This window comes from Heterocephalus glaber, unplaced genomic scaffold (assembly GCF_053883595.1).
Source record: "Heterocephalus glaber isolate CG9 unplaced genomic scaffold, H.glaber_assembly_v1.0 deba00001733, whole genome shotgun sequence".
NCBI classification, from domain to species: domain Eukaryota; kingdom Metazoa; phylum Chordata; class Mammalia; order Rodentia; family Bathyergidae; genus Heterocephalus; species Heterocephalus glaber.
The window spans coordinates 20,855,159-20,879,605 of record NW_028258444.1 but is presented as its reverse complement, the minus strand read 5'-3'; the positions used below and the strand labels follow the sequence as shown (position 1 = coordinate 20,879,605).

At 53.9% G+C, this 24,447-nt stretch overlaps 1 protein-coding gene across 4 annotated transcripts; it reads right to left on the bottom strand.

Moving 5' to 3' along the window:
• Window positions 1-1,583: 1,583 nt before the first annotated feature.
• Window positions 1,584-24,447, bottom strand: Acvrl1 (activin A receptor like type 1). 4 transcript variants are annotated; one of them, XM_004862922.3, is made up of 11 exons: window positions 16,320-16,452; window positions 10,759-10,827; window positions 9,958-10,209; window positions 9,571-9,782; window positions 9,263-9,362; window positions 8,781-8,927; window positions 8,242-8,517; window positions 7,498-7,695; window positions 4,919-5,049; window positions 3,530-3,696; window positions 1,584-2,098 (listed from the first exon to the last, which is right to left on the bottom strand). In XM_004862922.3, exons 2-10 carry the CDS (start codon window positions 10,823-10,825, stop codon window positions 3,562-3,564), a joined length of 1,518 nt encoding a protein of 505 aa, XP_004862979.2. In that variant the 5' UTR covers window positions 10,826-10,827; window positions 16,320-16,452; the 3' UTR covers window positions 1,584-2,098; window positions 3,530-3,561. The 4 variants fall into 4 exon arrangements, with proteins under 4 accessions (XP_004862979.2, XP_021098797.2, XP_021098796.2 ...); XM_021243138.2 differs by lacking the exon at window positions 16,320-16,452 and adding an exon at window positions 24,268-24,447 and having other exon boundaries at window positions 1,584-3,696; XM_021243137.2 differs by having other exon boundaries at window positions 1,584-3,696.

The following is a 24,447-nucleotide window of genomic DNA, read 5'->3' as shown; positions in this document are numbered from 1 at the left end:
CAGCTAACAGCAGTCCCAGCCCTGGGACCCTGGACTTGGAATATGCACCCCCACTCCAGCCCCGGGGTGGGCCTTGCAGGCATGAGCACTTTGCTGTTTTTTGGATTGTTGATCTTCACACCAGGGAGGCTATGGAGGAAGCAGAGCACCCTCCTGGAAGGCCAGTTTGAGGCAGGACCGGGGGAGGGCGGTGCCTGGGAAGGTGGAGAGGAGGACTGTCCCTGAGGGCCTAGGTACCATGAGGCCTTGGCTGGGGAAGGGGTGGCCCTCACATCAAGGTTTATTTTATTTTTTATTTTATTAGTACGTTTGCAGTACATGAAGTTGACATTCATCTTGGGGAGTTGGTGCATGTACATGAAATAGCTTGTTCCTTTTCTTAATTCCTTTCCCACCCAAGCATCAAGATTTATGTTCCAGGGACCACCGAGCTACAGCACCCATCATGCCCTGGACCCAGGGCCCTGACCGCCCAGACGATTCTCTCCCTCGTCCTATATAGGTAGAAAAGTTGGAGTCTGTGGTCCCCCAGGAAATTAGGGCAAAGCTGCCAAGAAGCAAGGGGGGGCAGCAGGTTTTTTTCCTTCAGAGGCAGGTAGGCAGGTTCTTTGGGGCTCTGTATGGAGGCAGGGGTTCAGGGCTCTGCTGACCTGTAGAGCAATGGGCCAGTTCTGCTTTCCTAGACCCTGCCCAGCCCTCAGGGAACTTTGGCTCTGCAATTTTCCTACTGCCCTCTCCCGGCTTTCCAAGCTCAGTGTGACTGTCAGGGTGCAAATAGAACCAGACTGGTGGTCCCGGGGGAAGAGGCTGCCTTTGTGAGATGCTAGAAACACTCTCCCAAAGCTGGCCTAAGAGTCCTCTGGAAGACAGTTGTGGGGGGACCCATGACCCCAGTGCATAAGGCCGCAGGCATGGACTGACCTGGTGCTGCAAGGGGTTGGCTAAGTCTTCCGTGGGAGAAGGAATTGGGGCCCGTTTCCCTAAGAGGGCGTCTAATGCAAAGGAATAGATTTTCTAGGTTGGGCTGTTCCTCGACAAGGCCTCTCCCAGCTTTTTTTCAGTAGTTGCCTCTCACTTGGACTGTCGCGCCCACAATTTCAGGTGGTGGGACGCGAGGTGCTTCCTGAGCCTAAGGTGGAGCCCCTGGGGGTGTAGACTGACTCCTGTTTGAGGAGGGAATTGAGGAGGAAGGGTCCAATCTGCCTCCGAGTGAGGACTCAGAAAGCTCCTTGCTAGGTGTGGTTTTGGGGGTCCAGTCCCTGCAAACCCGGAGGCCAGCAGGGTGCACGGAGGCAGCTGGCGCGCAGGGCGGCGGGGGAGGTCCCTAGTCCGCCGGGAGAGGCGGCGGGGAGGAAGGCGGCCGCTGAGCAGCCAGCAGAGGGCGACGTGGCGGGCGCAGCGATCGGGCTGCTCCCGATCTAGGATGGAACCAAGATGTGAGCCCCGACTAGGGGCCTAGGTAGGCGCCTTTGGCATCGCAGTGCCAGGGCGTGTACCTGGGACGCTCTGCTCCCTAGCCCCTCTGGACCACGGCCACTGGACCCCTGCAGAGGCGTACGGGCTTGGGAAGACTCCGCGGGACCTCAGGGTTCAACCTTGGTTTATTGAGGACACAGTATGTGGTAGGCACAGGCTAAATGCTCCCACAAACAGTCTCTCCGGGTAAGTAAAGTGTAATTTCCATCCTGGGAAACCACCTGTGGTGGCACAGAAGCATCTTCAGACTGCTCTCTTCCACGGCTTCCCTCCACCTTCCCCTGTCCCTCCTCCTCCCTAGACCTTCTCCATTTAGGGATTTTCCAGTCTTTGGGAAGCTGCTGCCTTCAGTTTCTGCCCTCGGAGTCTCAGGACTTTGCTCTCAAATCCAATGGAGATAGAATCCTTCGGGCAGGAACTTTGATTCCTGAATGGGGTGGATTCTAGTGATCAGAGAAATTGCCAACTTTGTCCCAGTGATCCTGGAACTTGTGTCGCTTTCTATTTTCACCCAGTTTTGCTTCCTGGTTCTCCTCTGGGCCTTGCACAATGCTGGGAGACAGGCCTGGGAAAGTGCTGACATGGGGTGGTGGACGACACACCAGAAATCCGCCTGGTGAGGCTGTATGTGTGGGAAGGGGCATGAGATTTCTTCTCTGCTGTCCTTGTCCTTAGCCTGAGCCCCAGCCCATTCCCTCAAGTGCTGCCTGCAACCCACCTCCCACCAGCCCACCAACCCCACCAGGGCCCAGGGTCACCTGTCAGTGGATGGACAAATACCCTGGACATATCCAAATGCCAGATATTCTGTGTGTTTTTCTAGGACCACCAAGTTCTGAGACATTCTCTAGGGCTTGTCCAGGGGTGTGAGCCAGGGTAAGGGTCAGTGGGGAGCAGAAATCTGGGTACTGTAGGCTTCTTGGCTGGAGCTGAATTTCTTTTGTGCCTTAGAGACCCCAGGGGAAGCCACCCTCAGCCTCAGAAGGCCCAGAGCTGTCTGAGCCAAGGATGGCCACTGGCATGGCTTAAGGCAAGAACTGGAGCTTTCAGGATTAGACCAGGAGGTGCTCCAGACCTCCTGGACTCCAATGTAGTTATTTTCAAACACCACCTTGAGGCATATTGCTAGGGGGCAGGCATAGGAATAGGTGAAACTGGTGAATTTAGGTCACACAGGCTGACACTCAAAGCAAATCAGAGCTGGAGAGGCCTCAAGGGATGTCAGTCCAAATCCTGCAGTGTGTCAATGAAAAGACAAACATCCTGAGATGGAAGCCCCCACTGTGGTGGCATGGAGCAAGTACCTAGGATCAAAACCCGAGTCCCTCACTCCCACTCCAGCTGCACCCGTCCCATCCTCTCCGTGCTTAGCCTGATGCCCTTTCAGTTATTCGGAAAGTCCTGGGCCTTACCTGTCTGAACAATCACCTCTCCACTGCCACACCCTCAGCAGGACCCCTAGGGTTTTAATGCCCTAGTAAGGCAGCCAGGATGGTGAAGGGAGAGCAGAGTCAGGCCCCAGCTCTTCCAGGCAGCTGGCATTTGGCTAGCTAGGGTCTTGTCCGGGAGACAGGAAGCTTAGATATAAGGCCATGGAGAGTGGCCCTGGGTACCTGAGGCTTGTCCCAGAGGCTGAGGCCTAGCAGGGCAGTGCCTGCTGAGGGCTGGGCAATGCCCTATGTCACCCTGGCAGCTCTAGCCAGGTAGTGGGGTTGACCAAGGGCAGGGGAAAATGCAGGACCAGGCTCTGGGGCCAAACTGGGATTCCCTGGCTTGGCCTCCCTGGCTCTGAAGCCTCTTCTGTGTCCTGCCTTGGAAGTGGTAGGGGGCACACCCTGCTGGCATGAGGATGGGGAGACAGCCAGGCGGCAGGGAGCCGGCCACTTTGAGTGGGCCAGACAGTGAGGGGATCAGATTTCATCCCAGCTGTATTTTTGGCTGGATGGGCTGGGGGCCCCGCTGGGCAGGCACAGCTGCCCAGAGTGGGGCATCCCCTCCAACACACACACACATTGCCTCTACCAAGATAGGCCACCATGCCCTGCTGCCTCACCCTGCAGGCAGAGGGAGTCCAGCAGTCCTGGGCTAGTGAATCACTTTGGGCTTCTCCGAGCCTTGGATGAGTTTCTGTAGGGTCTTCTTGATGCGAAGCGCGGTGAGGCGGGCAGAAGGGTTAGGGTACCAGCACTCCCGCATCATCTGAGCCAGGCCTGAGAGGACCTGGGAGTTGGGAGAGGGGCAGAGGAGAGGAAGCAGGGACATGAGTCAGGGAAGATGGAAGGGAGACAGTGAGACAGATGGCCCAGGAATGGAGAGACAAGCAGGAGAGAAATGACAGGAAGAAGGTGATGAGAGTAGTGCACAGCACGCAAGAGGAAAGGCAAACAGGGAGGGGGCAATGGAGGGAACCAGGCAGGGATGAGGAGAGGAAGATAAATGGGAAAGGAAGGGAGTGGAGGGAGAAAGGGGGTAGGGGAAGGCAGAAAGCACGCTCAGGTCTTGAGGAGCCTCAGGGCCCCTGGGTGAACAGGACCTGTAGATCACCTTACCCCACCCCTGCCTCCTCCGGACCCCACTGTGAAGGGCAGCTCTGCAAATCCTGGGGCTCCTGCATCCCTGTCTGCAGCTTGAGATGCCAGTACATGAAGCAGTGACTCCCAGCCCTTGCATCAACCATGGCTGGGCCCAGTGGATGGTAGAAGTATGGGTGATGGGCACTGCCCTAAAAATGCATGTGTTCAAGGAGGAACCCCCTAACCCCAGGAAGGTCAGTGGTCTTGGAATGAGCCAGCCCTACCAACTCTAGTTCCTGAGAGTGAGTGTATGTACCTGTGCACAGGAACGCATCTATGTGGCTTTTTATGGCTATATATTGTGCAAAAACGTGCCTGTGTTTATGTATACGTATGTGTGTACATTTAGTAAGTCCTTCAGTAAATATTTACTGAGCGTGCATTGGATGCCAGGCACGTGATAAGTAACAGGGACACAAGAGTGAGCAAAAGAGTCATACATTTTGTCCTCATGGGGCCAATAGTTTGGCCTATTTGTGAATGTATATGTGTCTGAGAGTGTGCATTTAGAAGCATACTTGTGCCTGTATGTGTTTATAGCCACATGTGTCTGTCTGTATACAAGTATGTAGAATTTTTTTTAAAGAAAAAAAAATGATAGCAAACTCCAAGCAAGAAATGTAGCAGAAATCTTCTGACTTTTCACAGGCAAGGTGAATGGTTCTGAAAAATCTCATATTGATCAGAGGATTCTGAGGAGGTGGAGTCTACAGGCCAAGGATGTGGGAGAGAATACCCAGGACACCCAGAATGCATCCAAGAAGCAGAGGCCCAGGACACAAGTTCCAGGGCCGAGAAATCCCAGCTGTGAGCCCCAACCCATCCCATTCCATCCCCAGTCTCAATCCCAGCCCCAGTAGAAGCCTCACCGGGTCTACAGCCAGCCGGTTGGGGATGGTGGGAGTCTGCTGGTCGATACACACCACTTTCTTCATGTCCTCAAAGCTGGGGTCATTGGGCACCATGTCATAGAAGGGTGGCCTGTAGTCTTCCACAATACCTGGAAATTGAGAGGGGATGAGACAGTCACTTGGGACCCAAGGAGGCCACCTATTACCCAGAGGACAGCTTTGCCCAGCCTCTGTCCCAGGGGCCAGGAAACTAGTTGTCTGGGCATGCTGCCCCTGAGAGGGGTATCACAATGGATACACATATTGCTATTAGTAATTACGACCTTAGTTTTGCACCTCCCATGAGCCAATCATTATGCTATAAACACTTTATGTCCATTATCCTGTTAGTAATCACGACAACCCTTTGATGGGGGCACTGTTATTACCCCCGTGTTAGAGACCGAGAAATTGATGCTTAGAGAAGGTGAGCCCAAGGGTACATAACTGGTATGGCACAGTCCAGTCTCCAGCCTATGTCACTGGAGTCCTAGGCTAGCTCTTGTCCCAGTCTTTCCCCAGCTGACTTCTACCCAGGCTCAGTGACTACTCCCTGTCTCTGACTATTACTGATGCCCCATAACACCTAATCTTTACTGAATACTTACTGGGTGCTAACCACTGTCCTAAGGGCTCTGCATTAAATCCTCACAACAGCCAAAAGAGGTACGCAATACTCTTAGCTCCACTTGATAAGCCAAGGAGTATGCCCAGAGAGTTTAAGAAATTTGTCTAAGATCAACAAGTAGTAAATGACAGAGCTAGGATTTAAACCTAAAAATCTAATACCAAAGCCCTGCTCCCAAGCTCCAAGCTACACTTAAGGGAGGGCAGCTAACTGATTGCTGAGTGATAAGTGGAACAAAGACAAGAAGATACCTCTCCAAAGAGAAAGGAATGTTTACCCTAGTCCAAGAAACACCCATCAGGGAAGGCCCAGGTCTTACTGACCATCATGGCCCGCAGCATCCCTACCCTGCCCCATGTCATACCACGTGCAGAGTCCTTTGGAGCTTTCTGAAAACTCTGCCTACAGAGCTGCGGCAGGCCCATGCCATCCTGCTGGGGGCTGTGGCCATGCAGGCCACAACCTCAGTGGAGCCTTCACCAGCTGCTCTCCCCATGGCAGGCTTCCAAGCCGCCCCTGTGCCGCTCGTCCCTAATCAGTGCTGCGCAGAGGCTTGAGCGTGTCTAATGAGCCTTTAATCAGTGCCGGGGCTGACACCAGATTACAGTGTTTATAATGCACTGAGAATCTGTGTGGGGTGACGGAGCTTCCCCCTCAGCCCAGCAGCCTCCCTCCCAGCCCTTCCTTTTCGGCCTGCAGGCTGGGCCAGGAGGCCTTGGCTTTGTCTGTGTGCCCCCTCCTCCAGCTCCAGCCTCCTCCAGCCCACTCTTGGTGTTAGGCCCAGGACTGGGAGCTCCTGGAGAGTCTCCCCAGGGACCAGTGACACCTGGGTCTCTCCTCTCAGTGCATGATCAGTGAGGGCAAATGAAGTGTGGCAAGAGGCTGGCAACTGGTAGATGCTCAAGAATGAGAAGATTCCTGTTCTGAAGGAGCAAGGCCCCAGTGAGGTCCTGAGGGTTGTCCTCAACCTTTCAGAACTGCTGGCAGCTCCTGGCCATGGACAGTCTCCATAAGGCCTAACAATACTCCCGCCGCTGCAGACAACCTGCCATCCTCCATCCACCCTGGGGCTGGGACATCACTAGCCACAGGGCTCCCTGGGGCAGGTGCCTCCACCTGCTCCCAGCCCCTCCAAATCAGAGTTCTCTATGGTAACTCACGGTGATAATGAGGCCACAGTAAGAAAGTAGGGTGACAGTGACAGTCTGCAGCAGTGATTGCTTACATGCTCGTGGATGAGGAAATCAAGGACCACAGAGGTTCAAGTGTCACAGTGATAGCGACCACTGGCCCTAGATTCAGACTGCCTGGTTTTGGACACACTGAAGCTGCCTCCAGTCTGCCGTAATTCTGTATCTCAGTCTCATCTATAAAATGGGGATACTATTATATCAGGCACATATTCTGTTATAACAATAATGGCCACGCATGTTGAGTTCTAGATATGGTTCCAAATGTTTCATTTCTCAGCAAACAGAAGCTATTTTTATTCTCATTTCCCAAATGAGGAAACTGAAGCACAGGGAGACCACATAGACTTTCCACAGTCACAGCAAAATCTGGAACTGAACCCAGGCAATCTGAGTCCAAGGCTCAGCCTTAACCACTAAGCAATATTACTTCTCTGTCAATACAGGGGATTTAAATGAGACAATAGATATAGAGTATATAGCATGACACATATCGAATCTCAGTAGCTATTAGCTGTTAATAATATTTCTGTTATCACTAACCCAAGATTTCACGGCCAGATTCATAGACCAGATGAACCTTAACAGGTCACTCAGCTGAACCAGTTGGTGAGTGGGAGTGAAGGGGTACCAGGAGGTCTAGTCACAAACCCCTCCGGCCATGGGCACCAGCCTCGGCAGGAAGCCCCATCTCCACCTGCCCATCCCTCCCACACACAGACTGCACAGTGGGCCCTCACCGTTGACAATGGTCCGCCGAGTGATTTCCCACAGCACCAGGCCGAAGGCCCAGATGTCGGTCCACTTGTAGGACTCGAAGCAGTCAGTGCGGATCTGCTCATCCAGCACCTCAGGTGCCATGTACCGCTTGGTGCCCACTCTTGGGTTGTTGCCGATGTCCAGGTAATCGCTACCCTGGGAGTGCATCACAGCCAGGCCTGTGGGTGTGAGGCCTGTCACTTCTGCCGCTTACCCTGGCCCACACCAGGGCTGTCTCTGGGTGGGGATGGATAGTGACAGGGAGGCAAAGAGGGGCAGGCAATGGGAGACCTGCCCTGAGCCGGCCTGGAAGATAGTGGCAGAGGGAGACCAGCTGTCCCAGTTAGCCTTTGTTTGTGGTTCCTAGGGACCTAGCAAGAGGTGAATGTGCAAGGCAGGCTTTATTACACCCATTTCACAGAGCAGAACCTGGAGGCCTGTGGAGGGGAACAATGTAGGCGGTGAAGCTAGAATGAGAACCCAGGTTCCTGGTTCTTTGTCCCTTTTCTCCCAGCTCCATGTGGTGGCGGAGGGCATCTGGGTTTGGGCAGGGTGTTCAAACAAGTTGTGTGGCTCTTGTGGGAGTGGAATGAAATAGCACACCTTTCCAGGTTCTTAAAGCACGAAGAGCTGCAGCCACCCACCCCCACTGCAAACAGGCAGGAGAGAGATAGAGCGCAGAACAGCGCCCTGCCCACCCGTTTGCCTCACCCTACACAGCTCACCCAGGTCTGCGATGCAACACTGAAGGTTGCTCTTGACCAGCACATTGCGGCTCTTGAGGTCACGGTGGGCAATGGCTGGCTTGCCCTGGGTGCCGAAGATCTCCATGTGCAGGTGCGCCAAGCCACATGCTGCGGATACAGCTAGCTTGAGGGCCAGCTGGGGCTCCAGAGTCTGCCTCTGCAGGAAGTCATAGAGGGAGCCGTGCTCGTGGTAGTGCGTGATGAGCCACAGCTGCGTGCTGGAGTTGCGGGACGTCATATCTGAGGCGATGAAGCCTGTGTGCAGAAGGGTCAGGGCGGCTCAGCCACAGGGCTGGGGAGGAAGAAAGCTGGACTAGTCCGGGGCAGGGTAGGGCTGGGGCACAGTAAAGGTGGGACTTGGTTGAAGGTTGATTGGATTTAGGACTTAGGTTAGAGACTGGGGCTGAAGGTGGGCCGGAACTCCTTCAGGGCTAGGGTAACGTCCAGAGGCCTGTGGACCTGGAGCCTGAGGGTGGGGATAAGAGGCCCGGGCCTGTCACTGGGTCTGTCTCCCTTGCCTAGGATGTTGTCATGTCTGAGCAACACTGTGTTGTAGATCTCGGTCTCCCGGAACCAGGACTGTTCATCCCTCGAGGAGAAGATCTTGACAGCCACACTCTCACCATGCCACAAGCCCCGCCACACCTCGCCATAGCGGCCCTTTCCTGATCCGGTGGCCAGAAAGGAGGACGAGAGTTATACACTGGGCACAGAGAGCGTGCAAGAGCCTCCCCCACCCATCTCGATGTGTGCAGGACCCTCTTGCAGGACCTCTGGGTTTACACATAACTTAATCCAGACCTAAACCCAGCTCCAGACCACCCCCATCCGTCAGAAGGACCCCATCCTGGCCCAGTTCCAGTCAGTTCCTGGCCCAGCAGAATTCCCATTCTGACCCGGGTCTGGCCCCACTGATTACTCTGGAAGCCAAGAGCTCCCTCATCCCCCCAGGTTTGTGGGAGCCCTTAGCCCCCTTCCCCTGGGCCCACCCACTGCTCACCCACACACTCCACCAGGGTGACCTGGCGTGCCACCGTCCGCTGCACCAGGAAGGGGAGCCCTGAGCCACTGCCTGTGGTACAGCTGCTGTCCAGGAATTCCTGAGGATACCAAGAAGCCACTGAGAGGCTGCCCCCACCAGCCACGGGCCCCTTCTTTTTCTACATCTGGATCCTGCTGCTGGGTCACTGCATGCTCCTCCCTTGGCCATCCCCCAGCCAGCTATAATCTCTGAGTGACTCCCTCTGATTCTGTGGCTCCGATATCCCCACCCTCCACCCTCAGTTCCAAATTCCCCCAGACCCATACCCCGAACATGTTGTCCCTCTGCTCAGATGATTTCAGGACGAGGCTGGAGTCACCCAGGTCGCTGTACAGGCCTCGCTGCTTCTCCTGCCTCCGCCGGACATGCCACAGGCCCAGAGCACCCAAGCCCACCAGCACCAGCAAGGCCAGCACGGGGCCCAGGATCAGAGGCAGCTGGCTATCTGCTTTTGGCTGCTCCGGAGGAGCCTGGGTAGCTGGAGGAGGGGTACACTGAGGCCCAGCTTCTACCAAGCCAGCCCCCTGCTCTCGGGCCAGACCATTCTCCCAGCCAGATCCCAGCATTTGGTCCCCCACCCCCCACCCCTCACCCCCCAGGGCACAAGAACAAAACAGGAGATGGGGAGGGGCTGCTGGGGCTGCTGGACCTACTCTCCAGTGACAGGGAGACATTTTGGTTGCAGAAGGAGCGGGAGCAGCAGAAATGGTTGGCGAACTCAGTGGCACGGCCCCAGCAGAGCTCCTCATTCTGGCTCCCACAGCCCTGGAACTGCTGGCGGTGACCCTCCTGATCCAGAAACAGCACCACTGTGCACCAGAGCCCCTGGCAGGTGGTCTCCTTGCAGTGTGGGCTTTCACATGTACAGGTCACCAACTGCCTCTGAAAAGGCTCCACAGGGTTCCCTGGGAGACACAACAGAGGCTCAGCCACTCTGGGCACAGCTGCCCCAAGGTGAGCTCAATGCTTGTTTCTGCCCCACTGACCCCCCTCCCAGGCCCCCGTCATCCCTCAAACAAACCTCTGGGGCTTTGATCTTTTACTTCCATCGACTGATCCTCCTCCCCTCAGAGCCTTACAGGAAGCTTCTGCCCACTGCCTGGTCCCAGGACTTCTTCTCCCAGTGCCAGGCCTGCCCTGGCCTCCGGCTCTGAGGGCTTTCTCAGGCTTTCCCTGCCAATATCCCCATCCCTCCACCCCATATATAAGCCAAATGTGGTTCCCACCCTGGAGTTTGACAGAGCACCAGCCTGAAGGTTCGTATCAAGAGGACAGACAGCAAAAGACAGTTGGGGTGGCTGGGAGCTGAGCCTAACTGAGTCTCTTAGCGCCCACCTTCAGCCAAGCTTCCATCCTCCTGTCCCTAACTCCTTAGATTCAGTCCAGCAAGAGGGGAGCTGAGCTGAGCTCGGATACTCTTGGCCCATGTTCCCTGCCATTCTCTCCATACTCACCCTGGGTCAGGCCCAAGGCCACCAGCAGCATCAGAAGGTCCCTTTTGGGGTGGGCCAAGGTCATCATCCCTGGAGAGAGGAGGTGAGGTAAGTTCTGCAAGATGTGAGAGCTGCTGACCGTGGCTCCCTCCTGCCAGGAGGAAATCACTGGGAGTTGTTTTTTGGTGGGGGGAGGCAGCAAAGCTACCTCTGCACTCCCTGTGCCTGGCTTTGGGGCGGGGCCTGCAAGGGAAGTCCTGATTCACTTCCCCATGGAAACCATCCTGTTAGGGGTGAGGGTGGTGAGCCACGTTTGAGTGACAGGGAGCCCGAGGGACAGCAGCTCTGCACCCCTCTGCTGAGTTCAGACTGGAGGCGGGCTGGGAGGCCGAAAGGGGGCCTGGGCCAGGGTGCCAGGAGCAGCTCTTCAGCAGTCCCCTGTGTCCTCTGCCTCCTGCCCAGCCCCTCTCAACCTCCACCCCTATCCAGCCCTTTCCCAGTGCCCCCCCACCAGCCCTGGCTGCCTCAAACATAAACAGGCTCCCGTCTTCACTTCCTGCCATTCAGGGTCCCGCCAAGCTGGGAACAGGAATCAAGATTGTTTAGATTGGGGTCTGGATAGAACAGGCAGGAGTCACGCAAAGCAGGGACTTAAGGGCAGGTTGTCAGGGCAGGCAGGGGCAGCTGCGGGAGGAGGAGCCACCTAGGGCTGAGACACCCACCTGACAAGGACACCTGGGAAAGGCAAAGTTCAGCTTCTGGCTTTAGAGAAGGGACTAAGGCTTACACAGGGGAGGGGTCTTGTCCAGGGTCAGACAGGACTCAGTGGCAGTAGTAAGAGTCCAACCCCTGTGTCAGCTCCCAGTCCGCTAACAACCATGTAATAACCACACAAAGTGTGGACAGTGCTGGGTCGCGCCCGGTGCCAAGGAACCTCTCTAGCACCTCACCCGAGTGAAAGGGGCCTCGCAGAGCTGTTCCCTGGTCCCCTTCTCCCTCGCTGCAGTTTGGGAAAGGGTTGGGGGAGGGCCAGCGAGATGGGAGAGGAAGTGAAACACACTAGACCCCGAATGTTTGAGCTCCCGTGGCTGGGTGGGGTGATTTTGCCAGAAGCTTGATGGAGAGGGTTAAGGGGAGTTAATTCTCATCTGTGATAGTCCCCATCTCGGGTCCCAAGTCAGCTAGCGCTTCGGAAGCCACTCTTTGCTTCTCAAAGCTTTAGACCGAGAAGATGGCTGGAGTGTGGGTCAGTGGTACTGTGCTTACCCAGCGCGTGTGAGGTCCACCCCAGCACCCCTTCCCCAAAGGAAAGGAGGAGGATGGTGCTCAGATCACAACGAAGGCTTTCTGAATGCCCGAGAGCGTGCAGGCCTGTGTTTGGGACTGCATCCTCAGCCAGGCTGGCTAACATGAGAGTGATGCTGGGAGGGCCACGTATGTGGCTGCAGAAGCTGCAGAAGGCCCACTGCATAAGAATGGTGCCAGATGAAAACCTGAGGTGCTGGGGCTCTGACAGTGGGGTGGCTGGGGGCGGGGTAGGGGGCTTCATGGGCCTCTGCCTCATGGCAGCTCTGGCCTTCCTGCCTGGGCTTCCTCTGCCCTAGAGGCCCGGGCTGGGGGAGGAAACAGAGCCCTGGGCTGCTGCAGCTGTGTCCCCAGCCTCTGCCTGACCTCCTGCCTCTTGTCCGCCCTGGTAGCCAGTGAGGACTCTGGTGAGCACTCTGCAGTGGGGGCTGGCAGCTGGATGGAGAGAGAACCCCAGGTAGGCTGAATCTGCCTTGGCGGCCTTCACCCACCCAAACAGTGGCTAAGAAGAGGGTATGAGGCTGGAAGGAAAAAGGGTGGTATCTGGCATCCTTCTAGGGTCCTCTGCTGAGCTTCCACTTCTCTGACCTCTCCCCATCCAGCCACTCCTGGCTCTATCACACATCAGAGTCCTCTGCAGTGGGTTAGGGATGCACATCTTTTTGTCTCACTCCCACTCCAGTCTGATTCACTCTACCCGGGACCAGCAAGAAACATGTTTGTTTGTTTGTTTGGTACCGGGGATCGAACTCGGGACCTTTTGCTTAAAAAGCAGGCAGCAGAACCACTGAGCTAAATCCCCGGCCCAAGAAACATGCATTTTTAAAACATTCTCTAGGGAATTCTGATCAGTCTGTGTGGGTACCACACTTTGAGAACTGTGTCCCACACACAGCTAACACTGGCTCCTGTACTTCTGTCTTGCTGGGCAGGGCCCTGCTGATGAGTGATAAGGGGCCACAGAGGGAAGGGGCCCTCATCCCCCTTGCTGCGGGGGAGAGAAGGGACAGCCACAGCTAAACGCCTGGCCAGAGACTTGGTGACACTGTGGAGCAAGGGTGGGGATGAGGACTTTGTTCCAGACCTTGGCAGGACAGAGAAGAGCTGGCAGCATTTGCAGAACTCACTTCTGGTCTAATAATCCTGGGAAAATTGGGGCTGTCCAATTGCCAGCTGAGCCTATGTGAGGTTTGGTACAGAAGGGTGCTAACCAGATATACAGCTTTTCAGGTTCACCCTGAAATTTGACTGTAGCACAAACAAACATGTGGGGCCCAGCAGTACCCTTTCACTTCTAAGCCAAACTTCATGAAAGATCTCCTGCAGACAGAAGCACCACTGTTGTTGGCCACAAATAACAAATGTTAAAATTAATTTCAAATATTAGCTTCACACTGTGAAAAAATAATAATAGTTCACCTGCTCCTTGTACTAATTAAGGTGTATCTCATTTAACCCTCACAACAGTCCAGTGAGGAGACCGGGGATCACAATGGTAAGTTTCTTGCCCATACTCACTAAATATGCCTCGATAAACTTAAATTGCTTATAAGAAATCCTCCCTTGCTCCTTGTTATTCCTCTCTTTATTTGGAGTTAGACGAGTCCCTCAAAGGAGGAAAAAAATTGTATAGATTTCAGCCGACATTAACAAACTGCTCATTGCTGTTGTCACCAATGGGAGCGCAACTCTGGTGTAGTTGTAAAGATGGCATCACTACCCAGAAACTGTGCTGCAGGCTTAGTCAGTGTTTGGGCCTCAGGTGAGGGGAGCCAGAGTAGGGATGTGCCTGGAAGGTACTTGTAGTTTCTTTTTTTTTAGTACCGGGGATCAAATTCGGATCCTTGTGCTTGCACAGCAGGTGGTGAAACCACTGAGCTAAATCCCTGGCCCTGGAAGGTACTTGTAAAACCCTCTCCCAGCAGCACCAGGGCTCAGCATAGCAGTGCCCATCATAGGACAGGAAAAGCACTGTGTTAAATACAACCATCTTTTTTCTTTTCCTTTCTCCTTCTTTTTTGTACTCAAGATTGAAGCTAGGGCCTCTTGCATGCTGAGCTACAGTCCCAGCCCAAACACAATCCTTTTGCCTCACTTTGCACTTCACTAAGTCATACTCCAACAGCACCAGACCAAGCTGTTCACATGGGGTTGCCCTTACAATTCCCACATCATTTTACTAGCCCCCTTCCAACCATGTATTGTAGCAAAACAAGCTTGAATGTTAGAGTCACATTAGAGGATGTTAGAGGATGGAGAGAGCACAGCACAGTTTTCCTTTGTCCAAGATGTTCCAAGACCCCCAGTGGATAACTGAAACCATGGACAGTAGCAAATCCTGTGCACATATGATTTTTTTCCTATACATGCATACCTATAATCAAGTTAAGTTTATAGCTATTTTAGTTTAACTTAAACCAAATTATTTAGTTTTAAATTAGGCAGAGCAAGAGATTACCAATAATTAATAATATGCCATAACAATTATACTGTAATACAATATTTTACTTTCCCCTTTTTATTTAAAGGAGGTACTGTGCAGCTTCTCTATCCAAATGGACAGCATCACTACTCTTGCACTTTGCAGCAATTATGAAGTAAAATAATGGATACTTGAGCATCAGCACTGCAAAATCTCTGCAGTCAATCTGATAACTAAGTTAGCAGCTACTACATGACTAATGGGCAGGGTAGTTTCTACAGCATAGATACACTGGACAAAGGACAATTCCTGTCCAGATGGAATGGAATGTAACCATGCAAGGTTTCACCACACTAATCAGAATAGTGCACAATGTAAAACTTATAAATTGTTTATTTCTGGAAGTTTGCTTTTATTTTATTTTATTGAACCCAAGAGGCCTCTATCACTGCACAACATCTCCATCCCTTTTATCTTTATTTTAATTTTGAGGAAGGTCTAGCTAAATTACCCAGGCTGGCCTTGAGTTTGTGATCCTCTTGCCTTGGCCTCCTGAGTGGCTGGAATTACAAGACGGTGCCATCAGGCCTGCCTCCACTCACTAGTGCAACACCACAGTTGACTGCAGATAATGGAAACCTCCAAAAGCAAAACTACAGATGAGCAAGAAGCAGATAAGGGGAAGAATACCGTAGAGCACAAGATCAAGGTCTAAGCTCTGGATCACCTGGATCTGGGTTCAAATCCTGCCTCTGTGATTTAAAGCTATGGGACTGGGGCAAGTTACTTAATTCTCTATGCTTAGGCTTCTCCTTATATGTAAAACGAGAATAATAGCAGTGTTTATTTCATAGGTGTAATGTAGTAGAAATTATTGAGCAGAATACTCATTAGCACACAGTAAGCACTTAATAAATGTTACCAAAGCCCCAACCCTGCTATTTACGTCACCTAAGGAGCTTTGGACAAGTTATTCAGGTCTGAACTTGTTTTCTCTCTTGTAGGATGAGCATAATAACCCCTTTACTGCTGGGTTGTGACCAGGATTATATGAGAAAAATATCTAAGTGTCTACATAATAAGCACTCAACAAATGGTAGCTATTTTCTTTTTCTTGGTACCAGGGATCGAACTCGGGTCCTTCAGCTTGTGAGGCAGGCAGCGAAACCCCTGAGCTAAATCCCCAGCCAACGGTAGCCATTTTTAATAAGCCAGTGACAAAAAAGACAGGTTGGGGGACAGGTACCAAGACAAATGGGTCAGTGAGAGATCCCTGACTCAGCCAGGAGCTACCCCCAAAGCGTGAGGGCCACTCCTGTCCACTACGGACTTCTCCTCAGAGAAGAAGACAGGGGCCCGGCAGCCAGCCCAGAGATCTCAGCGTTTCAGTGCCCAGTGCACCTTGAAAACTTGGGGTCCCAGCCAGGGCAGTGCCTGGGATCTCCTCAGGCATGGGGATTAGGCAACCATCCCGGGCTGGGGTGAGGCTTGTGAGGTGGAGTTAGCGAGAGCTGCAAGGGCTGGTCTGAGAAAGGTCGGCCCCAAGCAAGGTTCAGCCGCCTTGGAAGGGAACTGGCTTCCAAGCCAACCCAGAGGTAACAACGCTTCTGCCCGTTTTAGGGATGAAGACAGGGGAGAAAAGTTAGGTCTCATAGCAGGAGGAAAGGTTTCGATTCTCAGTCCAGACTCCAGGTTCAGGAGTGGGACCGGGCACACGCACAGCAGCGAGGGGCCGCTGACGCGCGAGGAGCCGGGCCCTCCCGCCACCTCTGATCGCCCAGGGAAGGGCCCCTCGGGGAGGGCGTCACGCGGCCCCTGCCCGGCCCTGCCGATTCCGCCCGCGCCCTCGACTCACCTTTGGGCCCGCGGACAGGACTTGAGTCGCACGACGACGACGGCAGGGGCCGGGGACCAGGCCAGGCGCGGCCCCGACGGGGCTGGGGCCGGGGAGGGGCTCGCTCGGCGCGGCTGGCTCCGCGGCCTCCCGGGACTGGGAAGGGGGCTGGAGCAAAAATGGTTCTTATTCCAGCGTCTTCCTGCCTGGCCCGGCTCCACCACTCCCTCCTAATAAGCCATTTCCTATTGCCCAGCGAGCCGACGGGCCGCCTGCAGGGCCGCAGGACCCGGTCTCTCGCGCCGCTCCCAGACCCCAGGTCACCCTGCTCGGGAGTCCGGAGCGGCGCCCCTGCCCCGGCTCGCACCGCAGCCTCCCCGAGGGCCGGGCCTTGAACTCGGGCCCTGGAGGTCCGGGACCGGAGCCGTGGGGGCCACAGCCGAGATAGGTTGTGTGTGTGGGCGCCGTCTGGTGGCTGGGGTTCGGGGGCGCTAAGGGTATCCGGCGGGGTGGCACCGAGGCGAGGACACGCGCGCGGGTACGGGGAGGGGGGGATGGCGGGAGTTACCTGTCCTTCCTGCACCTGGGATCCCAGTTCTCGGTCCAGGAGGCTCAGAGCAGCAGTGAGGGCAGAGTTTGTGGCCGGTGGGGTCCAGATAGATTTTGGCTCCGCCCTCTGGGACTCTGCACTTGGCCCAAATCCTTCTGTCTCCTCCCTCCCGTCTCTTCCCACACCCCCGACCCCTCCTCTCTGCCCCACAGGCTTTTCCCCATCAGCGACCAGCACAGGGGTAAAGAGGCCCGGATAGGGGCGCCTGGGGCCAGCGATGATGGTCCCTGTCCTGGTGCGTGACAAGGACGATTGCTCCACCAAGGGCAGCCAGAATGGACTGAGATGCTGGGCGCTGCTTGGACCTTCCCTTCCAGGAAGACCCCCGGCCCAGCTACTGGAGCTTCAGATGTGGGGAACAGGAGCAGCGAGCTTCACCACCAGTGAGAAACAAACTCTCCTGATGCTGGAGGCCGAGCTCCCTGCCTTGCTGGCCCCAGCCATTGTGAGCAGGACTCGGTTTTGATCCCAGCCTCCTGGTTTGCAGGCGCTCTGAAGTCAGCCTACTTGCTGGGAATCTGGGTTGCTTGTTTGACCTTAGGCAAGTGACACCTGTGCCTGCTCTCTTATGGGCATAATGCACCGTGCCAGCCTCCTAGGGATGTGAGAGAAGGCATGATACCTATCACTTCATAGGAAAGGTGTCCCCTGGCTGAGCCTGAGCAGGATTAGGCCCTCCTTCCATGAAGGAGTCTGTGAATTGAGCTAACACATGAGAAGCCTGGGGATGCAGTGACCTTAGTGCTCAATGAGACCTCCAGGGTGCCTTGCTTGAGTGAGGAGATTCTCAAGATGGGTCTCCCACACGGCCTTGGTCCTTTGACAGGAATTGAGGCTGGGGGCTACAATGGCCAGAGGCTCAGACAGCATCAATTGTTGATAACTCACTTCCTCTGCTGAAGCCCTCCCCAGACCCTCCCCGGCTGCTTCACAACTTGTGAGCCCAGTGAAGTCTCAGAACCCTGCCACACCCAAATTTCAGTGTCCCGCAGCCAATAGGAAGTACTATGGGATTACGGTATCTGCCCTTTAAGATTGTAACAGCCACTTTGGCAGCATTAACTGCAGAACTGGGAGCGTGGCTGTGTGGCCACATCTTTCACAACCACTCTCCCCCTGCTCTGCTAGGGCTTCCGGCCAACCTCTTCCTACCCCAACCTATGGATTGCTGTCCTGTGAGGTGGGAGTAAGGGCTATGGGTCAGGACTCTATGGAACCTCCACAGCCTGAGTTCAAATCCTGCCCCCTCAAGGAAGCAGATAAAAGTAATCATTGAGATCAACATTTGAGAGGCGTGGGGATGGGAGACTTTGTGTGGGTGGGGTTCATGAAGCAGATACAAGTAGAGTAGGTTTCATGATGAGGAAGAGAGAATCGGGGGTGGGGGATGGGACTGGAATTTCCCCAGCCTGCCCGGGGCACTGAACCCTCTGGACCCTGGCTGGTTCTTTTAGGGCTCTTGCAAACCCCTTCGCTCCCACAGCACACAAAGAACCTGGGGAAAGTGTCAGAGGAGGGAAACAGACTGGAAGAAAGCACTGGAGCCATAGTTCAATGAGGACATGGAAAAAGAATTACAGACTACAAAAAAAAAAAAAAAGAATTACAGACTGTGTCCAAGTCTACAAGAATTAGCTGCTCAGAAGGACCAGCTGTTCCCTGTACTCAGTGAAGATAGAACAAGAGAAAACAGGCCCAAAGGATTCTGATGGAGATTTTGGTATGCAAAGGGATTTCCCAGCAGTGCCTGAAGCAGAGGGCTGGAGCTGGCAGGTCTCTGCATGGCAGATGCCATGGAGTGGCATGTCCTGTCACCAAGGCAGGGCAATGGACTCCCTGACCTTGTAGGATTAGCTATGAGTAAAATTCAAGCACCATGTAGCCCAGGGCAGGGCCAGCTTCATGGGTGTGTGACCTGTGCAGACATTCAGGGCTCCACACTTGGTTTAATGCTCTTCGGTTGTCATCTTGAAATTCTTCATAATATTTTTAATGATATTTGAACCATGGGCCCAGAATTTTTATTTTGCACTGGGCCTCCCAAATTATGTAGCCGTTCTGTACCAGGGTGAATAGAGAGAAAAGCAAAGGAGGGGAATTAATGGAGGGTGAGCTGAGCTTTGCTCCACTTAAATTGCAGAATAGAGGGCCGGGGATTTAGCTCAGCGGTTTCGCCGCCTGCTGCGCAAGCGCAAGGGCCTGAGTTCGATCCCCAGTACCAAAAATAAATAAATAAATAAATTGCAGAATAGAGGGCTGGGGAGGTAGTTCAGTGGCAGAGCACTTGCCTGCTCTGTGCAAGGCCCTGCCTTCAATGGCCAGCACCAAAAAAGGAAAAAAAGAGGAGGAAAATGCAATGGGAAAATTAGATTAGACAACCTATGGGTTTTTTTCAAATGCAAGAGACACAAACCTAGTAGAACAGAGTGCTCAAGGAGGAGCAATTAGGGATCTCTGAGGGAGAAGTGGGGCAGATACCATTTGTCTCTCCAAAACACTGGAGAGAGTGGGCTGGGGATTTAGCTCAGTGGTTGTGCTGCCTGCCTCACAAGCACAAGGTCCTGAGTTCGATCCCTGGTACAAAATAATAATAATAATAAAAAACACAGGAGAGATTTTTAGTGCAGTGAGCTGAATGGAGTTGAGTCTTGCCTGGAGGAAGAAGGAGAGGAAATGACCCTTCAGGTGTCCTTCAGCTCAGGGTGGAAAGCATGGTGGTATTTTGAAAAAATAGTGAGCATGGGTCATGATTCCTGGATTCCAGGCCTGGGTCACTTCCTTGTGCCTCAGTTTCCTCCTTTGTACACTGGGGTATTTAGGCCAGAGAATCCTGAAGGTTTCTCCCAGCTATTCTTTTGGCTCTAAGATTCAGGAAACTACCTGGACCCAGTTTCTGTCACTATAACTCAGGTCAAAAGGTGATTTCACTGGTAGCTCATTCAGGAGAGGTGGGGAAGCCAGAGCTCTGGTCAACTCCCCAGGAAGTTGTTGACAGATCTCAGCCAGATCTCAGACTCTGAGCAGCTGAGCCATATTCCTCTTTCTCCCAGCTCTTCCAGGTCTGGCTGGGTTTGTCTACTCCCTGCCCGCCTCTGAGCTCTCCGGATGACTCATCTCAGGGTGAAACCTGAGGGAAAGTTCCAGGATGAGGGAAGAATGTCACATCAGGGCAGGGGAGGCTGGAGGTTAGAAGGTGCCATTGGATGCCACAGGGGGCGGTCTCTGTGGCATGTCTGAAGATAGGATTTAAGGAAGCTGTTCCAGCGCCATCTCCTCTTGCCAGTGTAACAAGCTCTGGATTGCCTCTCCCCACATGCTTCTTGGACTTCTGAGCTGGCTCCACCAAACTGACCTGGCGCTGAGGGACAGGAGAGTCAGGGGGAAGAGTGCATGCTGGGAGGTGCACCACCTGCGTGTCAGCCTCAGCTTCCATACCTGCAGGAAGGGGTTGATAACCCCTTCTCTACCACATTTTGAGACTAACAGCAAAGTACAAGACCACGTCCTCTACCAGCTGTGAAGCCAACCCGGATGTCTGGTCTGTTGGAAGGGAGAAGGCAGAGCTGTAGGACAGGAGAAAGAGCACTGAACCAGGAGTAAGGAGAGCCAAAAGCAGTCGGCATGTGTGGCAGCGGCACAGCTCCTGTTTCACCCACTCAAAGACAAGTGATCAAGACTGTCTTCTCTGACAGCTACCCAAGGGGCTATTACACAAGTCAATAGGTACTCACTGGAGAGGGCTATAATACACGACGCAGCCATTTTGAAAAAGTTAAATCGCAAGCAGGCACAGTGAAAAATAAGGAAATAAAATCCACAAGAAAGTTTATAATGAGAAGCAATTGTACCCTTCCCAAGGTCCTCTTATTAGGAACACCCCTTCTGTAGTTTCAGCTACGTGTTTGTTTTTGTGACATTTGCCTCAGTAACTCAATCATGTGTTCGTGGCTGTCTTTACATCTTAAAACTTCAGGCATTATTCAAAAGCTTCGGGGTTTAAGTCATTTCCTCCCTCAAATTATTGTTATATGATTATTTCATAAATTTAAATAATATAGCCAAACCTTGAGTTCCTATTTGATTGGTCCCAGAAAGGATCTCCTGGTGCTTCTCCACATAAGAACAATGGCACCCAGCCCCTGTCCTGGAGCTGCAACCCCGATGCAGAAAAGGAAGCCATGTTGGTTAATTCACTACAATGAGTGACCTTGGTCTGGGGATGTTCGGTTGAAACCAGCCACCGCCGATGCCTTGAGGGCCATGGTGAGCGTTTTGGATGGCACAGGTCTTCCTGCAGCATCTGGACTTTTCCCTACTCTAATGAAAGGCCTGGCCTGGGTAAGGAAAGGCAGAGGCGACTAGCAAGAGACTGGAGGAGGTGATGCTTCGAGGCCCCTCGAAGCCTGGGAGTCTGAGGAGTTACGGTAGCCACCTCCATGGGAAAGGTGTTTGGACAAGGAGAGGGTCCTCAGGATTTGAGCGTAGGTAATGGCCACCGCTTCGAGAGTGATTGTTTGAAAGAAGGGGCTGAGTGGCTGGGTGAGGCCAGAGGCCAGGGAGATTTCCTTCAGCTCCAGCCACTTGAGTGGGTGGGACCGGATTGCTCATGCTGGACACAGGAATCTGCCTTTGTTTCCAGCTAGAGGGGAAATGCCAAGAATCCTGCCCCTTTCCCGCCCCTCCTGCATCTGAGCCTAGGCTCTGGCCTTCCCAGGACCAGAGGGCTTGGGACTGAGGGCCTCAGGCAAGCTTTTGCCTCCAGGGCCCCCAAATCCACAGACCTCTGCCCCTTTGTGCCCCCAAAAGCAGGCCACTTGCACAGATGTAGGGAATGGGGACCCAATGGAGTATCAAGGCTGATCTGGACTAAATAGGCATGAAGGAGTTCAGGTTAAACTTGCTCAGCTCTCTCCTTCCCTCAGAATGACCCTGGCTCTCCACAGCCAAGAAAGCTATGAGGTCTGAAGATTCCACCTAAGGGCAAGGGTTGGGTCCTTTCAGCACTCCCAACTCTTGCTCCTGATGGTCAGAGAGACTGAGGAACTCCACCCAGGGTCGCACTAGCAATGTGTGGAGCTGGACACACAGTGTCGGGGCAGGGGATAGGAGGCGAGGATGGGCCTGGGACCCAGGCAGGAGGGGCCCCTGTGTTGTTCATTCTTGGTCAGTGTTGTCTATGTGTTAGTGTGCCCGTGTGATTAAAAGCCTTCCCACATGCTGGCGTGTGTGGGCCCCTCTGTGTGTGACTGGGGATCTGTAGGCCAGTGGGCCTGTGTGTCTTGTGGCCGTGAGACTGCAGGTCCCCATGGGTCCTGGCTGTTGCATGTCTGCGTGTGGCATTTGCCTGTGTGACTATGGTTGAAATTTCAGAGTTTGTCTATCTGGAGCAGGAGTTGGCAGGGTCAGGGGCTGGTGAGGGAGGGCCAAGCCTTGTCCTCGACTTCCCCCTTCAGATCTAGGTGTCTTCCTTAATGGTGGAAAGCCACGGGCCCTTTGAAGGCAAGGAGGCAGGTGAGCAGATCCAAACCTCTGCAGGAGTCCTGGGTGGATAGGTTCCCTAGTGTCATGGAGAGCTGACAGGTGAAGAGTCCTGAGAGGTCAAGGCAAAGAAGAGACTAGGATGTGGCCAGCCTGGTGCTTGGTGTGCGGGAGGTGATTGGGTGTCTTCAGCCGTTTGGAAAGTGTGACGGTCAGAGAGGTGCCCGGGTATGGGGCAAAGGGGACACAGACCAATGAGTCCCCACCCGTTCTCTCCTCCCTCCACATATCTACTCTCCCTTTCCTGACCCAACAGGGATTTCCTGGAGCATTCCCTGGTGTTACTGAAAACACTGCCACTCCTAGAACCGGGGTAGCTCCTGAGAGGTGGAGGCAGATGAGAGGGCTCTCTATGCACTCCAGGCTTTAGTGGAACCTGAACTCAATTCTTTACACATTTATTAAGCCTTGTATGAGCCAGGCACTAAGAATACAGAGATGGTCCCTACCAGCCTGGCTGACCTCCCAGTGAATGTTAGAACAGCAGTCTCTGTGGTCCCACCTGTAGGAGCCCATGTGCCGAGATGGAAGGGTCAAATGCTCCCCAGGAGGCAGCTTGGCCAGCCGGCAGTGCATGGTAACCCGGGTGGGCTGGGAGTGTGCCTGGGCTAAGGTGCAGAGAGGTTCGGAGGCTGGTCTGAGAAGGGCTCTGGGTTGTATCTTCATTTGAATGGTTGCCACCATGGTATCTTAGAACCCCAGGCCAGACCACAGACTGCTGCTTGCATACCAGGTCTGAGTGTGTGCGCCAGAGTTGCTCAGGGCCTTATGTGCCTCTTTAGGTTGCCCAACAACCCTGGGGAGTGGCAGTCACTATGTACGGATCTTTGGATCTTCGTTGGATGTTACAAAGGAGGAGATGAAGGTTGGGAGAGGCAAGGCCAGGAGAAACCCCAGGTCTGCTGGATTCCAGAGGCTGCAGCAAGGCGGCTTCCCTGAGGTCTGCATTCTGTGCAGACAGGGACCTTGTAGGTTTCCTGGCCTCTGTTGGCCTCAGGAGCTGGGTTTAGGGAAGGAGAAGTGGACATTAGGAGACGGACAACTGATTGTTGGAGGCACAGGCAGAGCAAGGCTGGGCCCCCAGGTGCCTCTCCTTTCTCTCGGATCAGCCTGAAGGGCTGCGAGGAGGAGGAAGGCAGGCCCTGTCAGGAGCTATTAGGAGATTAGAGAGAAACAGCTTGGCCTCAGCCGGTGGGGGTGTGTGTGTGGGGCTGCTGGAGCAAAGGCCGGGGACTCTAGTTGTCCTGGAGATGGCCAGGGATAGGAGGGGGAGGCTCCCTCTGCTGGAAGATGTTGTGCCTTCAACCTCCTACCCCAGATTCAGCCGTGCAGGACAGCACTGGCCCTGCCTGCTGGGGTCATCCCTGAGCAGGTGAAAGGTGGGATGGCTGGGCCCAGAGAATCTGAGGAAGCTCAGCTGTGGGCAGAGGCCATGGGCTTCAGTGTCTCAGTCTTGAGCTCCAAGTACCACAGTGCCACTTAACAGGTGGTGACACTGGGTCAGTCACTTAACCTTCATAGCCTCAGTTTCTTCAACTCTACAATGGGAAGGGTGTGAAGATTAAGTAAGAAAGTGATGCTGGGCGTGGTGGCCCACTCGGGAGACTGAGGCAAGAAAGTCGCCGTGAGTTGGAGACCAACCTGGGCTATATAATGTTTAAGGACAACCTGAACTACATAGCAAGACCCTGTCTCAAAAAACAAAAACAAAAACACCCCCAAAAAGTGATACTGATAAGGCCAAGTATGGTGCTAAATGCTGCCTTATCTCATTCATTTGCCACCCTAGCCCTATGTGAAGAGTGAGCGTGTTATTCTTACCTCCGTTCCACGCATGAAAGCTGTGAGGTTCACACCGATTCAATACCTCGCCCAGGGTCACAGGCCAGCTCCAAAGCCAAGGTGTTTTACCACCATGCAGCTCCAAGACTGTAGTGGTAGTTTCTGTCCCATCTGAGATGCCGAGGCCAAGGCTGTCTTCATGCACTGTGATTTCGGCAG